The sequence below is a fragment of the Lachnellula hyalina genome (assembly GCF_007821495.1).
Source record: "Lachnellula hyalina strain CBS 185.66 chromosome Unknown contig00084, whole genome shotgun sequence".
In the NCBI taxonomy this organism is placed as follows: domain Eukaryota; kingdom Fungi; phylum Ascomycota; class Leotiomycetes; order Helotiales; family Lachnaceae; genus Lachnellula; species Lachnellula hyalina.
Window position 1 is genome coordinate 101,052 of NW_022157198.1, and position 15,494 is coordinate 116,545.

General features: G+C 47.4%; 4 protein-coding genes across 4 annotated transcripts; 1 reads left to right on the forward strand and 3 right to left on the reverse strand.

Annotated features, from left to right (window-relative positions):
* Window positions 1–606: 606 nt before the first annotated feature.
* DCW1_5 (Mannan endo-1,6-alpha-mannosidase) lies at window positions 607–2,237 on the forward strand (the record flags this gene model as incomplete). Its single annotated transcript, XM_031151140.1, has 3 exons — window positions 607–1,000; window positions 1,082–1,512; window positions 1,566–2,237. The coding sequence occupies 3 exons, from the start codon at window positions 607–609 to the stop codon at window positions 2,235–2,237; spliced, it is 1,497 nt and encodes a 498-aa protein (XP_031004634.1).
* A 2,276-nt stretch (window positions 2,238–4,513) lies between these two features.
* LHYA1_G006201 (uncharacterized protein) lies at window positions 4,514–5,363 on the reverse strand (the record flags this gene model as incomplete). Its single annotated transcript, XM_031151141.1, has 2 exons — window positions 4,514–5,235; window positions 5,309–5,363. 2 exons carry the CDS (start codon window positions 5,361–5,363, stop codon window positions 4,514–4,516), a joined length of 777 nt encoding a protein of 258 aa, XP_031004635.1.
* Window positions 5,364–12,121: 6,758 nt separating this feature from the next.
* On the reverse strand, window positions 12,122–13,174 carry LHYA1_G006202 (3'(2'),5'-bisphosphate nucleotidase; the record flags this gene model as incomplete). Its single annotated transcript, XM_031151142.1, has 1 exon — window positions 12,122–13,174. The coding sequence occupies one exon, from the start codon at window positions 13,172–13,174 to the stop codon at window positions 12,122–12,124; it is 1,053 nt and encodes a 350-aa protein (XP_031004636.1).
* Window positions 13,175–14,202: 1,028 nt separating this feature from the next.
* Window positions 14,203–15,165, reverse strand: are_1 (Arylesterase; the record flags this gene model as incomplete). The annotated part of the gene is made up of 1 exon (XM_031151143.1): window positions 14,203–15,165. The coding sequence occupies one exon, from the start codon at window positions 15,163–15,165 to the stop codon at window positions 14,203–14,205; it is 963 nt and encodes a 320-aa protein (XP_031004637.1).
* Between the last annotated feature and the right edge of the window lie 329 nt (window positions 15,166–15,494).

The window sequence follows — 15,494 nt, forward strand, 5'->3', positions numbered from 1 at the left end:
CTGTATGTACGTCCTCTAGGCTGCTACTATAATACAACGTGTCTATAGTAGCAAGTAGTCCGATCCGTAATCCCCCCATGCGCAAGACAAGACCGGCACCCCATGTTTTTGAGAGTGCGGTGGAGTAAAGTAATACGGAGTAAGGCTGGGGTATGCCATGCTTTGCCCAGGGGTATGTGTGGTTAACCCCCGCAAACCCCTCGTCGTAGTAGCCCAATCAATGGTGGTTCGTATTTGCACTTGTAAATCTGCTGTATCTTACTGAGGCACAACAATAGAAATGCACTTTCGCTTGGGACTTTGCTTTGCATGCTTTCCTGATATATGCTGCAAAATCCCGTCTTGACCGCGCCGACGAGCAAGTCATGGCATCGTTTTCTTTCCTATCGACATGTGCCTTGCTGGTGTTGTCGGTGAGTATTTTGCCTCTTGCCTCTTGCCTCTTTCCCTGATTATGGCGTTGAAGGGGTTTAATTGGACGGTGAACTCTTCAAAGGCGACTCTCAAATTCAACTATTTCCTTCACGGAAACCTTCCAGCACCTCTTCTTTATCTTTTACTGGCTATTAGTACTTGCTAACATCGGAATCGTATAGATCTGTAGCCATGTTGAAGCCGGATATAATCTTGACTTGGACTCCACAGGCGCGTATTCACTTCATTCAACCCAAACAACCTTCACAGCTAACTCACAAACCAGACTCCATCAAGTCAGTGGCCAGCACGATTGCCTTTGACATGATGACCTATTACAAAGGAAACCTTTCTGGGCAGACCCCTGGACTTCTACCTGGTCCTCCACCAAATCCCACCGTGACGAACGCAGGGTACTTCTGGTGGGAAACGGGGGCCATGTTTGGCAGTCTGATAGATTATTGGTATTACACTGGCGACTCGACGTATAACGAAGTGGTGTCACAGGGAATGCTGTTCCAGACAGGGAATGGTCATGACTACTTGCCTCAGAATCAAACAAACGGCATGGGCAACGACGATCAAGGTATTTTGCCCTCTGATTTCCCATTAAGATATACCTTATATATTACCAAACGACCAAGAAGAAACGACTGACTCGTCCCAGCTTTCTGGGGAATGTCAGCCATGACAGCGGCGGAATTAGGCTTCCCAAACCCGCCAGCAGACCAACCACAATGGCTAGCACTTGCCCAGGCAGTATACAATACGCAACTACCCCGTTTTGATGACCTCTGTGGTGGCGGTCTGCATTGGCAAGCTTACAATATCCTGAACGGATACAGCTACAAGAACGCCATCGCAAACGGGTGTTTCTTCAATATCGCCGCACGTTTAGCAGCGTACACTGGCAACGATTCATATGCGACGCAAGCAGAGTTGACTTGGGATTGGATGACTGGTATCGGTCTCCTGGACAAAGATTACATGATTTATGATGGCTCGGATAGCAATAACAACTGCACGATTATCAATCATCAGCAGTTTTCATACAACGCTGGGGTGTTTCTTCTGGGCGCGGCTACCATGTATAATCATGTGAGTTGGTTCATCTAATTTCAAGACACTGCTAATATATATCATCTGGGTAGACTAACGGCAGTGCCATATGGAAAGAACGAACCGCCGGCCTGCTGAATTCCACCATCAACGTGTTCTTCCCAAAAGGCATCGCCTACGAAGTTGTCTGCGAGGCCTCTCTATCACACTGCACTATCGACATGCTCAGCTACAAAGCATACCTCGTTCGCTGGATGGCCGCAGCGACCAAAGTAGCGCCTTTCATATACGACGACGTAATAGACGTTGTCAAGACCTCCGCCACGGCCGCAGCGCTGCAGTGTTCCGGTGGAACCAACGGCAGAATGTGCGGTCTCAGTTGGTCGAAAGGCACAGAGTGGGATGGGACATCGGGCGTCGGGCAGCAAATGGCTGCTTTGGAGGTTGTGCAGAGCAATTTGATCCAGCAGGCTAAGGCGCCGTTGACGAATTCCACAGGCGGTACCAGTCAAGGCGATCCGAACGCTGGGATGGGCAGCTCGTCAACACAACAGCCGGGGGCGACGAAACCGGCTACAAGGGGTGACAAGGTGGGTGCGGGGGTCTTGACGGCATTGGTGCTTTGCGTGTTGGTTGGTACGTTGACTTGGATGAATATGCCTGAGCCGATGGGGAAAGGAGCTGGTCCAGGACCAAGAAAAGGAAAAGGAAAAGGAAAGGAGTATCGATCAGTACGGGGCGCTGAGCGTTCCGACTATGCCTAGATACTGGTTGCAACAACAGCTCGGACAACAGAACCATTACTCTATCACTCGGAGCTAGTAATCCTGACGGAGTTCAGGAAACTATTCTGAAGAGGATCTAGCTGCTGAGCTCGGGCAAGAGCAAACTCTTTAGAAAGTCTACTTCCATAACACATTAGATCTAGACAAGCTGAAAGCTACTACTGCCCGTTTACAGAATGCCTCTTCAACAGACCAGTTCCCAAAGTGGATTCTTTCAAGCTGCGCGGCAGCCTCTTGAGCTGCAGTGAGCTTGATTTCGGGAGCAGATGGTAGAATCGGATCGACTGGGAGAACGTTGGAAGCAATTATAGATATATCTATGCGTTATTCCCGGTGTATTCTGGCATCAAGTTGCATTCCAGCATCATGTATATCCAAGATCTTGTCGGCGAGATTTTTTTTCTCATAGATACTCTCTATTATGCTCGGTGTAAAGAAGGTGAAGTGTGTCTAAACTAGAAAGAAGAGCAAGAGCTCCCAACTGTTGCTCCCTAGTGCCCGCTGACTAAGCTAAAAGACTAAAGGAGCCATCCACCTCAATTCTCTTCACCCCCACCGTACCTTGAGACCACAATGCCGTCAACGAAGCGATTTAAAGCCGGATACTCTCGACTAAAGACTGTTTCGGGCTGCTTGACTTGTAAGTGGCAACTTATTACTAGGTGAGTATTTATACTAACACCAGTATCTGTAGGTCGCCGACGTCGGAAGAAATGCGATGAGTCAAAGCCAAGTTGCATCGCATGTACTAGGAATGATTTGCTATGCAGCTGGGCTTCTAAGAAGTCAGATAAAGATAGTCCAGCACTCGTCCTATCCATATTGCATCATCCCCCACCATCAATCAAGATGCAGTTGCCATGTGCCAAAAGCGCACTAACACCATTGCTCGAGCCTGAATTGCAGACCTATATCGTCACATATACCATGGACGGTTATCTCCCAATCCAAGTGCACAAATATCCAGGTGTCGACCGGATAGACCAATCGCATATTGTTTCGATGAGCTTCTATTGCCCGGCTCTCATGGACATTCTCCTTGCTAATGCTGCGCGAACTCTGGACTCCCACGCCGCGTACTGGCGATCGTTTGAGATTGCAAGTTATATACGCGCTGTGCGTGGCGTCCGAGAGATTCTGGGAAAAGGGGACCTGGAACATGGAGATGACAGCTTGCTGGCAACTTTAATGTGGCTGTGCATATTTGAAGTATGCAAAATCCCTTTTCGTGATTATACGTTTCACTAACCTGCTAAGAATTCTAGACTTGACAGTCCATGCTCACAGAGCGGAACGCACTTGGCTGCATTCTCAATGCTGCTCAAACTCCGAGTTCCAGTTGATCGCATACAGTCTTCTCATGCCACTCGGTCCTTCGAGCGGGTTTGCGTCGAGTATTTTATTTATCACAGTACCATCATTACGCTGTTTGATCCAGATATGAGTCCAGCTACTAGCGTACAGCAGTTGCAAGAAAAGTTTCAGCGATGCTTAAGGAGTTCCAACAGCCCCCAGCCAGTTGTCGTTCAGTCCCCTGTGCTGGGATCAATACCCGAATTGTTTACCACAATCATACAACTCACTGAAAAGGCTAGACGACCAAGGTCATCTGTACCCGATTTATCTTCCTCTGTACGCTCGCAGTACGCGGACATGGTGAAATGGCAGCGCCGGCTCGACGAAGACGCTGGTGGGAAAGCAGTGATGCGGGGAGGCAAGTTATACGAGATAGCCACCCGCCTTCTATTTCTTTTAGCGCATGTTCCCGCCGATGGATCTCAACAGAGTGAGTTTGCATCTGAAGTCACAGACGCTATTTCAGAAGGCTTGCAACAACTCTTAGTCCAGCCACTCGGCCGCGTTTTCGGGAAATACTGGCTGTGGCCGTTAGCCATCCTTGGTTCGGTAACTACCCGTACAAGAGATATCAATTTGATCAGGGATAAGATGGATGCGATAGCTCAGAGAAGCAATTGCAATGGAATGAAGATTGTCAGGTATATATTAGAAAGTAACTGGGCTAATTATTCGAATTCTGGGGCTACGCCTTATTCTTTAGCTGGCTTGGCAACACTCCTGGACGGCGACACTATGAAAAGTACTTCATCACTTTTGCTATCGTATAGGGATCACACGAGGTGAAAACTATGGATTAGAAGTTCATAGTTCAGGCGGCCTTTCGATCTTAACCTCAACTAAGCCTATGAAATATCTGGACTCTGGACCTCTAGCGTACTCGACAGTCAATACCACCACTATTCCTTGATGGCGTTCAAAGCGATATCCCTGCTTCGAATATTCTCCTTCTCAACAAACTCCTTCAAATAAGTAGGCACCTTCGCCACAGCATTATCAGGCGACGGAATCGGATCCCCCATGACCTGCCACGTCGGCACCACACCAGCCCAAACCTTTCCCACCACACTCTCATCCTTCAGATCAAAACGGTCATCATGCGGGAGTCCGCTCCTGAACTTCGCACTCCCAGCATAGATCTTCACCCTCAATATCGTCGTAGATTTCATCTCGGCCTTCGTTGCCGGCGTCCTCGCGTTCTGCCAGCGCTGCGGCACCACAGAATTAGTAACCAGTTCCATAGCCCACACCTTCTCCTCCTCGCTCTCGACGGGCTGCGCGTAGCCGTGCAAAATCGCAGACCGGTAGTTGTAGCTGTGGTGGAAGGGGGCGAGCGCAAGCACGTAGCCGTCTACGTGGGTAGCTGTGACGCATACGGGCAGGCCGTCTTCGCCCCGCGCTACGGCTTCCTGCGATAGCCGCATGATGCGCGAGCTCACGTAGCCGTGGAGGTAGCAGTCTAGGGGCGAGTCCAGACCAGAGGAGGTGTCTTCGAATGAACCCATTTGCCCGATCATGGGGAGGATGGTGGGGAATGGCTCGGATGCATCAGTCGCGAAAGAGACGTGGACTACGGGAGCTTGGTTGACGAGTCCGTGGATGGTTTCAAAGTCGTATTTGCCTGAAGATGGATTTAGTGTCGTGTTCTATACTGTCCCGTCCGTGGTGGTGTATGGATGGGAGGGAGTATATACCTCGTTTTCTCAACCGATTCACGGAATTCAGTTTCGACTGCGAATACTCTGTCATATTGGCGGTATATATCAAAAAGCCCCTGTAAAATACCTTCTGACCAGAATCAAACCCTTCCAAACCATCAAGGACAGCGCTCTTTATAGGTGTGCGTCTGGCTGAATTAGCCACTCGCGAGAGTCATTCCTTACGAATAGCTCGTACATGATTCATTCGTTGTGTACAGGCTAGAACTTCCCTTCCCGGCTAGTCAGGAACTCGGGGTCAGAAATGCGATATCCATCCCACTGTAGATTCGCTCCATGTGGCATATTGAGAATATTTCTATGCCACGCAGTCATTAATGTGGAGGGGATTGACCAATCATGTCCGGGAGCGCGCTGTGGGTCTTTCCATACAGCCGCTGGCGGCGAGCTAGTGAGGTAGTACGACCCCACTTACGGAGCGGAGGAGCGCGAGCGCGCTCGAAATGCAAACCTGTGACTGTTATTGAAATGATATTTTGGTAGGCAGATACGGGTTTCTAATTAGAAGAGTTGGAAGAAATCGGGTCTCCATTTAATTGATCCAAGGTCGTGCGTGTTAGCTTGAAATGCCAAGTCCTAGGATGGAAGTCGAAGACCGGTTCTAAGATTCGAGTTCCTGGTTGTGGGTTTGTGCTTGTGGCAATAGAATCCTTCTTGATAAGGCGAAGAGGATAAATTTGTTTGTGCGGAGTAGTATGACATTCTTGGGAAAGAAAAAGTATATGCATATAGATAGATATAGATATATAGATATAGATATAGATATAGATATAGATATGCGCACGTGAGCGAATTAGAAGCAGAGCTGCGGGCTCAATGCAATATCCTGTATCTAATAACCTTGTAAATGAACATAAAATACGAGCTATATAGCAGAAGAATCGATGTCTGACTCTAAGCTTATGCATAGGGCGGCACTAAAGTAGGTCGTATGGCGCATACCCTCCGGGAAGTACCTATGTATCTATCCTCTCGTAGGGCTCCCGGCATACAATTGCTTTCAGTGGATGAAAAAAGCCTCTCATTCGATCCTTCTCGGTAAACGTTAACTATCTAGAGGATCGAACCTAGTTGAACAGCTCACCATCCTAGTGCTGTACAGAGGATTCTCAGGGCTCAACTCCTAGAGGTAGCCGGGCCGTAGTGAGCTGTTGGTGAGCACAGGTGAGCGTGAGGTGGAGTAAAGCGAGGGTGAGAAAAGCGGCGAGGGATCACGTATATCTTAGCTTGGCACATACACAAAGGCAGGTGAGGATTGACGTGGTATAACACAAATCCAAACATTTGCTGTTATTAAAACTCTCACAATTCGTCACATAGATTTGGAAGACTCATATAAAATCAATTGCCATGATGCATCAAAGAATACAAACCGTAATAATATCCTATATAACACATCCCATCCCATCTCATCTTATCTCATTGCATCCTCCTCAGCAAGCTCTCCAAACAAGTCTTGACACCTCACAACCAAAACCATAATCTAAAATCCATGGTCTTCTAACAAGACGCAAAGAATGTCTGAGCTTAGCAGTGAAGCAAAAGCGCAGGCGCTGCTTGCAAAAGCACAAGATAATCGCGTGAAGATGCAAAATGCTATTCTGGAAGCACAAGAGGCGATCGCAAAGGCGCAGGCAATTGTAGATAAGAAATAGATAGTACGACGACATAAGAGCGGAAGAAGGGGATGCGGAGGATATGTGAGAGCCGTTGGGTTGCTAGTGTCTTTTCAAGTACGCCATAACGGGGATCACCAGGAAGAAAGCTGGAAATGGGATAATAAAGGCAAACGAGCAAGGAAATTTTGCATCTGCGTTGAAGGATTTGCAGAGCACTTGTCCACCAGGATGGATTTGAACAATTCAATAATGCCGCTACCAAAAGCTCCAGCGCACTTTCCTCTTCCGCGAGTCCGCTTTACTAAGTAATTTCCAGCTGCATTAACCGCAAAGTTGTGGAGCTAGCTAGCAACTATTTAATCGAGACTTCTAACAAACCCATAACATGGAAAAGGAGTAACATACAACTAGTCCAATATCTGAAAACAGCGCAAAGCTCCCTATACCTTTTCATCCAAAACGTGTCTGCTAAGTGAAGCCTTTATGTATCGCTAATATGACCGTGAAAAGCAAATCTGCTGTTATTCTCATCACTTGTACTGTCAGACTTTAAAGTATGGTGTAAGTGAGGCAGCGGGACCGAGCGAAAAGGACGGCTTTGACGAAGAGTTTAAGCGGAAAATGTTTATGAGTAGATAAGAGGAGAAGTAAGGAGCTTAGTTGACAAAGAGCAGTGATATCCACCCCACTCAGGGGGAAGTAGATGGACAGGTTGTAGAAAGGGGAGATGACCAAAGTAGGCCTTATAAGCGTTCACAAAAGTGGAAATTGAAAGACCAAGGCACCACACAGAGTCTATCTATGTTTCAACTTACTCAATTGAGCTTCTTGTATTAAAGTACATTTCTGATCTGACTTGGGAAGTAGGCTCAGATGATCTTTCGTCTTTATCATCTCATACTCTCATGTACCCATCCATGACTTCAAATGCTTCATCAAAATACCCAAATCAACCAATAACGCCGACCCTGTGCACCAACCTCTTATCCACAAACCCTTAAATTCCCAATTAAATATCATCATCCCTATATTTGCTTACATGCTTAATCAAACAAGTCTTTAATCCAAGTGGGGAAGGAAATGTAGACTTCTATCTACTGTGGAAGCTTCGTCTGTGACTGTGAACGAAATATCCGCCGGTATATAAACTCCGGACTGCTTGGTTCGGTCTTTGATTGACCTAAACTGCTTCTTTCTATAGGTGTAATGGCCGTAGGCGAGGGCGTGAGCCCAATGTTTGATCTTGAAGATGCTGGTGACGTGGCTAGAACGTGGTCTGTTCGTGCTGTGACTGGTTGACTGCTGGAAAAGAAATCTATGACCCCCGGGGCACTGTTGCGTTGTATGTGAGAGCTGTAATGGAAACCAAGTCCCTCTACAGTCTCGCCGGATGCTTCCAGCTCCGGACTACTCTCGTCGGTGTGAGAATCAATGTCTGCGTCAGAGCCAAACGGAGAATGACTTGTTTCACCAGCGGAAGAAACATCTGGCACGGCAAGACTCAATTCCGGGGCCTGCTTGGGTGAAAGAAATTTAAAAGGTTGGATATCTTCAGGTCGAGGTGTTGGAAATGGAGATGTATGCGCTGACCGAGGGCCGACCGATACTAGTGGAGGAATATAACGCCTTGAGACACCCCAGTGAGAATGTGAGGCTTTGATTGGCGGTCTTGAAAGTATGTTCTGGTCTTTTGGGGAGCTAACTCTATCAGCTGCAATGGAGAGAGTCTCCAAGGCCTGTACAGCGCTGCCGCTATCTCTGCGCTTTCTTTCAACTCTCTTACTGGGGTTCTGGAAACTCCCTGTATTCATCCTCCGTAGATCAACTTGGCTAGGGCTGAATACTACTCTGGCGCGCAGTTTCTGCACAGCAGCATCAAGTTCCAATTCCACTGCACAATGGTTGCGTATCCTGCTAAGTCTTGGCCAAGTCGCCCGCTCACCACACAGGCAGGCTTTAAGAATAAAATGTGGTGACGGATTCTTCAACATGAGAGGAAAGTCTTTGTAGTTGATTTGTGGTAAAATTGTAATATCTCCCGAGTACTTCTGACTTAGTACTGATCTAAGTTTTGAAACCATGTTTGGGAAAACACCCAGTTCAGCAAGAACTTGCATTCGATGCAAAGCTTCATCTTTCGCGAGGTTGGTAAGTGTATATACCCAACCAGGACCGGAGTCTCCATCCGATTTCGCATCTTCGGTAATGGCTTCATCATCCTTGACCAAGAATGGCACAACATGAGGGTTGACTTGAGAGACAATGAAATGGTTGACATTGAACATTTCTGCTAACCGAGTCATTGGAAGGTCGTTATCAACGCTACCATCAATCCAGTGTTGAGGTGTTGGATTCCAGGGCGCGTGTTCGCCAGTGATCGGATTTTTCACAAGAAGCTGTCCAGCTGAGAAGAGAAGTGGAACCGAACATGACGCTGCCACCGCTGACCATATCATGACATTTGGAGAGGTTACGTAGTTGAGGAGTCGAGGAAGTTCGTATACAGAGGCAGAAGAGACACAGATATTCAGGATCCGCCGTGTCCGGTTGTAAGCATCCTGGAAAGTCATGTCCCCCAGAATTTCTTGCATGACTCTTGTGAGATGTTTAATATCTATCCAAGCACCTTGAGTCAAGAGTCTTTGTAAACGCTCCAGGATCCCATCCTCTCTCCCATCTTCCTCAAACACTGCGAGATCTCCATAAGGAAAATCTGCCAATACGCCTGGTATTTCCTCGTCCGTCCGAGTGCACAGTACTGCACAGACAATGCTTCCTGCTGAAGCGCCAGAAATTATTCTAGGCAGTAGTTTGGCTTCATAGAGAGCCTTCAGAACCCCAACGTGGTTCATCCCAAACGTAGCACCTCCGCTCAGTAATAATGCACTTCTCCCGAATGCTTGTCTGGCGTAAACAACCTGTTCCAATATATCCTTGGTCTCGAGTTCATCTGGTAGAATATGCTTGCTCATTTCAACTAGAGCTCTAACCGTATCAAGCGTCGAATCTATGTACCGTTCGATCAGGTCCTTCGTACCAATATGCGAGTGTTTATAGAGTCGGATATTCCCCATACCACCTAAATCCCTTGATAATGCCGTGCGGACGAGGTAAAGCATAAGCTTGACATCGCAATTCGTTCGCGCATCGTCTAGTTGCTTCAACCGCGCTTCGATCAACTCGGCATCGAATTCGGAGGAGGTAGACTCTTGTTTCCAGGCCTCGTTATCTTCCAGAATGTCCAGTTCCTTGGCTGCGTTCTGCCACTGTTCCATGGTGTCCGCATTCTTCATCCTCAGCGACAGGATCTGCCGCATCTCTTCCTTCTTGGCCTGAGCTCGTCGCTGCTCCTCCGTCAACCCATCACGCACGCTTGCAATAGTGTTATGGACCAGATTCACACTGCCCCTCAGGATGCTCGCAGCAGGCCACAAGATCCCCCATGTTTGTTGCGTCAAGGTGTTGCGCCGTGTCGGGGTTTTCGTATAGGTAGGGTGTCCCCTCACTGGCGCAGACGCCGCAAGGGCACCAAGCTCATTATTATCATCGTTGCATCGTAGAGGGCCTCGCTGAAGGTATTCTAGCAGCACCATATTCCGGTTTGTTGCTCGCCATGAAGCGTGCGGGTCGTAAGCATTTGGAGGCTTGTTTGTTATGGATTTGAAGCGTGGTACCGGGGCGAATTGATTATTATTGTCCTTGCCGTCACGGTCCGAGATGGGAATCAGATGAAATGGCGGTGTTGGACGTGGATGTGCTAGTACATAGTAACATCCGAGGTGGAGTGGACTTAGCTGTGGTGTCACGAGCCAGATCAGCATCGAATCACAACCTCGGGCTTCTTTCTTTGACCTCAGCTGATGGCTATCGCGTGGGATGTTCAGCATGTGTCTACCATGTGCGAAGTACTGCTACACCATTACTATACTGAGACATCAGACTGATGATCATAGTTTTTCTGCTCTATCTACGACACGTCATTCTACGTGTGCGTGGCATGTGGCTGAGGAATACCTACCATAAGTCAGCAGACCAATAGACTAATAAAACCGAATTCTCATTTTTTACTAGCCTTAATATATCTTATACCGCAAGTAGATATTTATAGCTAATCTTATCTCAGTCTTCATCTAGGTATGCTCATTCTCAATTTCTTATTACTCAAACCAGACAATCCTGGAAACGCTTTTGGTGGATAGGCTGACCCCGAAGGAGATATGACTGCTTTTTTATACATCTTAAGGTAAAGGACTAGCTAATGTTATTAATTTATATGATCCCAACTTTCCTCGTCCGATCCATTCCTAATACTTCTCAGATAATTTATGTCCATGGCAGATTAATCATCAAAGTCATCCTGAGACAAAAGATTGCAAAGTATAATCAAACCCTGAGCTCTCTATAAGCATCCTTTGTTCTCTAGAATTATCCTAATTTGCATATGCTCTCCTTTGTAATAATCCCAAGATGTCATTCTAGTCCAGGTCGTCACACAATTCTTTACTTTCTTGAAACTCTTTGTCTCTTGCTTCCTCACTTTGAAAACACCTATTCAAACACAAAGTGATTGGACTTCATATATTCCTCTAATGGAAACTTGTTATGTTTTATAAGTAAAGCTTCCGAATCCTGAGTCCAATCCCAACTCGAAACTAAGGACATATTTATAGGCTTGGACTTACACTTGGATGGATCTAGTCTTAATATGATCTCCCTAATAAGGTTAAAGCTTACTAAAATCCAATTTAACTTAAGTCTAGGTCTAGAGTTAGTTCAAGTTAAATTTTGACATGGGATGGGAGCAGTTTTCTATTGAGGTTTAGATAGATTCCGCTCTCTACTATAGATCAGAAATAACCTTTAAATGTCCTAGAGGAATCCAGCCATTTGCCCCCAATGAAAAGACTCATACTTCAACCATTGTAACTTTACAGTATATAGAGCCCTTATTTAGCTGAATTAAACCATAAGGAGAATACGTTAAAACCCGAATTTCGTCGTGTTTCTGGTTATCGGATCTACAATTCTTTGATTCAACGTTGGTGGCTTCTGATCTATGCAATCTTGCTCTCAACTTAAATTGTTCCGTCTGCCACTCTTGAGAATTTTGTCAATAGCTCACACTAGTCTCGGATCCTCATTGACAAGAAGACTATTTCTCTCTCTCCTCTCATTCTGCTAGAAACTGCACCACAGTTGCCATTATCTCTTCCCGAATCTTTATAGGCGCCACGATCCTTCCATAATTCCCTCCCAGATAGCGACCCGCGCCAAAGTCAAACTCCTTTCCATTCAAATCTGTCACCAAAACCCCGGACTCTTTGAGAATCAAATGCCCACCAGCATGGTCCCAGACCCAAGAAATCTTATCCTTCTTCTTTGGGATAGTTACGTTTATGTCGCCGCCTCCAACAGCAAGCGCAATATATCTCATTTGCGATGAATATAGATCCGTCCCTGGGAACGAAATCCCAAGACTTTTCGCTAGCTTCCATTGCTTGTCAATATCGTTTGACCTGCTAGTAGTTCCCTCGACCCAGTGCAGGTCCTTCACATCCGCACCATCAAGCGGCCTCTCAATTCTGCCCGCCGCCTCAAGTCCACCACTCGATATCCGCCGTATAAAGGCTCCCTGCCCCCGAACAGCAGAAAGCATCATACCGTAACCCTCCCGATCAACTCGGTCCTCGTGAATCTTGCCATTTTCAAGATTCAAATTCGGACATCCCACTACGCCAACCACCTCCTGCCCATCTTCCACGAGAGCCAAACTGACCGCATATTGCTGTCCACGCATGAAAGCAGCTGTGCCGTCCACAGGGTCCAGCATCCAAATACGTCCTGTGCGTCCACCAGGCCCGCAGCCCAGGTCAATGATATTGAGCATCTCCTCTGACGAAACCGGGGTCGACAGCAACGCATCTGTCTCTCGATAATCAAGATATTTCGCGGAGACTAAATCCCAAACTCTCTTTTGAAGTTCGACATCCTCGCGCAACGTGTCCGCAGCTTCTTCGCCAACGAACTTGTCATCCGGGAAGTTATGGTGGATGGCGCAAATTAACAGCGCTTGCGCAGCGAAATCCGCAATTGTGACCGGGCTTTTGTCACTCTTGGATATGGTGCCTTTGTCGATTTCTCTCAGGACCTTTTTCGTAAGAAGGGCGGCTCTTTGGACAGCTAGTTCTGCAATGAGTCGCTCTTTGCAATACGGAAGATCCATGGTGGTGTAGCCCGGCAAAGACTGTCCTGAAAGAATATAGGTCCTAGGTAGGCAAGGCTAGTGGGGATTCTTTTCTATCGTCTTTTCATATTCCCCAAGGTTTTTCTGTTCATTTTGACGCTAGTAGACGCCCGAGCGATGCCCGAGAAAGCTGACTCATGTCTGCAAGTCTGAGAGTCAAGACAGGCCACGTCTTTTAGTCGTACCATTTCTACGAATCGTCGTGGCGTTTGCTTTCCCCGTTACTTTCGTCTCGTCTCAAATTCTTCACTGAACCATTAAACAACTTAGTAATGGAGACATGAAAAGGCAGACACGTGCATTCATCGAGGAAGGAAACACACTCCCAAGGAATGGAAGCTGCTGAAACATTTTCTTGCGATACTCATTTGATGCTATTGCAAAATAGTTATTCAGACTTACAACTTACACCGTGTTCTTCTTCCCCCCAATCCCTCATATCGTTCTTTTTCCCTAGCCTGTCCCCATCTTTGAGCTGCTTCATTCGCCATCGAATGCATCTACAAACAAGAATAAATGCGACGCTGAAAGTGTAAAAGTCAGCTATAATCTCACATCCATATCCTGAAAATTGGCCTCGCTTAATCAAAGGGGTTGGTGCTAAGCAAACAGGAAACCGAGCGTTTCATATCAATCTGTTTGGTCCTAGGAACACGATAGGGATTGATTAACCGAAGTTATGGCATATGGAAACTCAGACCAGACCTAAGGATGATGCTATAAGAATGTCCTTGAATTCTGAATTCTGAACCTTGGAAAATGGGTGGGAGAAGTGGCGTTGCCTAGTGGAATCTGACATTTTGGCGCTTGATATTTCACGTGAGAAGTGTAACCACACGCGTGACATTGCAAGTACTGTAGGTAGGATCAAAAGCAAAGCGACTGCGTCCATACCTCATTGCATAAGGGGAACTGGCAAAGTGGAACATCTAGGAGAATTCCCACGAGCAAGACTTCCCATGCTTCCTCCCAAACTGCTTCGCTACCAGGATTCACTCCCATCACCTTCAACCTTCAACCCCCAAAACCCTCTGAATCCATCCCAGCCTCATCTCCAAAGCCGTCTTCGTAACCTTTGCATCCAGAGCAGTCACATCGAAACCATGCCACGCCCCTCTCCAAACATGCAACTCACAACCCCCACCAGCCTCCCAAATCCTCCCCGCAAATGCCACGCACTCATCCCTAAACACCTCCGCCGACCCAACATCAACCCACGTATCCGGCAAGCCCGACAAATCCTTCGCTCTAGCAGGCGCAGCATAAATTCCCACATCCTCACCACTCCGTCCCTGAAGCAGCCAGCTCCACGCAGTCGAATTCGTCTCCCCCGTCAACGCCCCCTCGCTCATAAACTGGGACGTGGACGTCGTAGTCTTCTGATCATCAAGCATCGGAGCTATCAAACACATCGCGCACGTCTTCGGACCATTATGATCTCGAGCCATGAGTGCTATGCCAGCAGCGAGAGCTCCGCCTGCCGAGAAGCCGGCTAGCATAATCTGGTCGGGATTTACTCCTAGCTTGGAGGCGTTCTCGCTGAACCATTTCAGGCCTGCGTAGCAGTCTTCTACGGGTGCTGGGTCTGGGTGTTCGGGGGCGAGTCTGTATTCGACAGTCACGAGGACGGCATCACACTGCTTGATCCACTCGAAGCATGGTTTGATCCATGTGAGGCGTGTTCCGAAAATGAAACAGCCGCCGTGGATGTAGTAGATACCTGGCCGGATGGTACTTGTTGAGTCTTTAGCTTCCAGGATCGAGACGACGAGTTCGCCACCTGGGCCGGGGATTCTGGCTTCTCTGTGGGATATGGCGGGATCGGTCAAGACTTTTTCTGGAGAATGCTCGGCCATTAATCCATCACGTTCTGCCTGCAGAGTTTCGAGGCTTAGTGGGAGTTCGGGTGGTATGTTCTTGAGCACTTCCCATAATTCTGGGTCGTAGGGTGGTTTGGTGAGGGAAGCCATGTCATGTCATGTACGGAGTAATTGTCAGAGGATGGAGCTTGAAAGTATCGGAATGATGTGAAATGAAATATGCCAGACAGGGCAGAAGATACGGAACGGTCATACGTAATGAGGAGGCCTACTTAGCGTCACTTTGGTGTGTCTGTATAAAGCACTATCAGAACTGTAACGGCGCAGCATTACACATGCTTAAACGGAACTGACTCATCAGCGAAGGGAACTTTCCTATTCAGGCAGTTACTTGCAGATACTGTACGAATTTGGAGGGAAAGCAGAACATCATAATAGCCCTGTAAAGCTCGCGCCCCACGAATTACTTCTACTTCTAA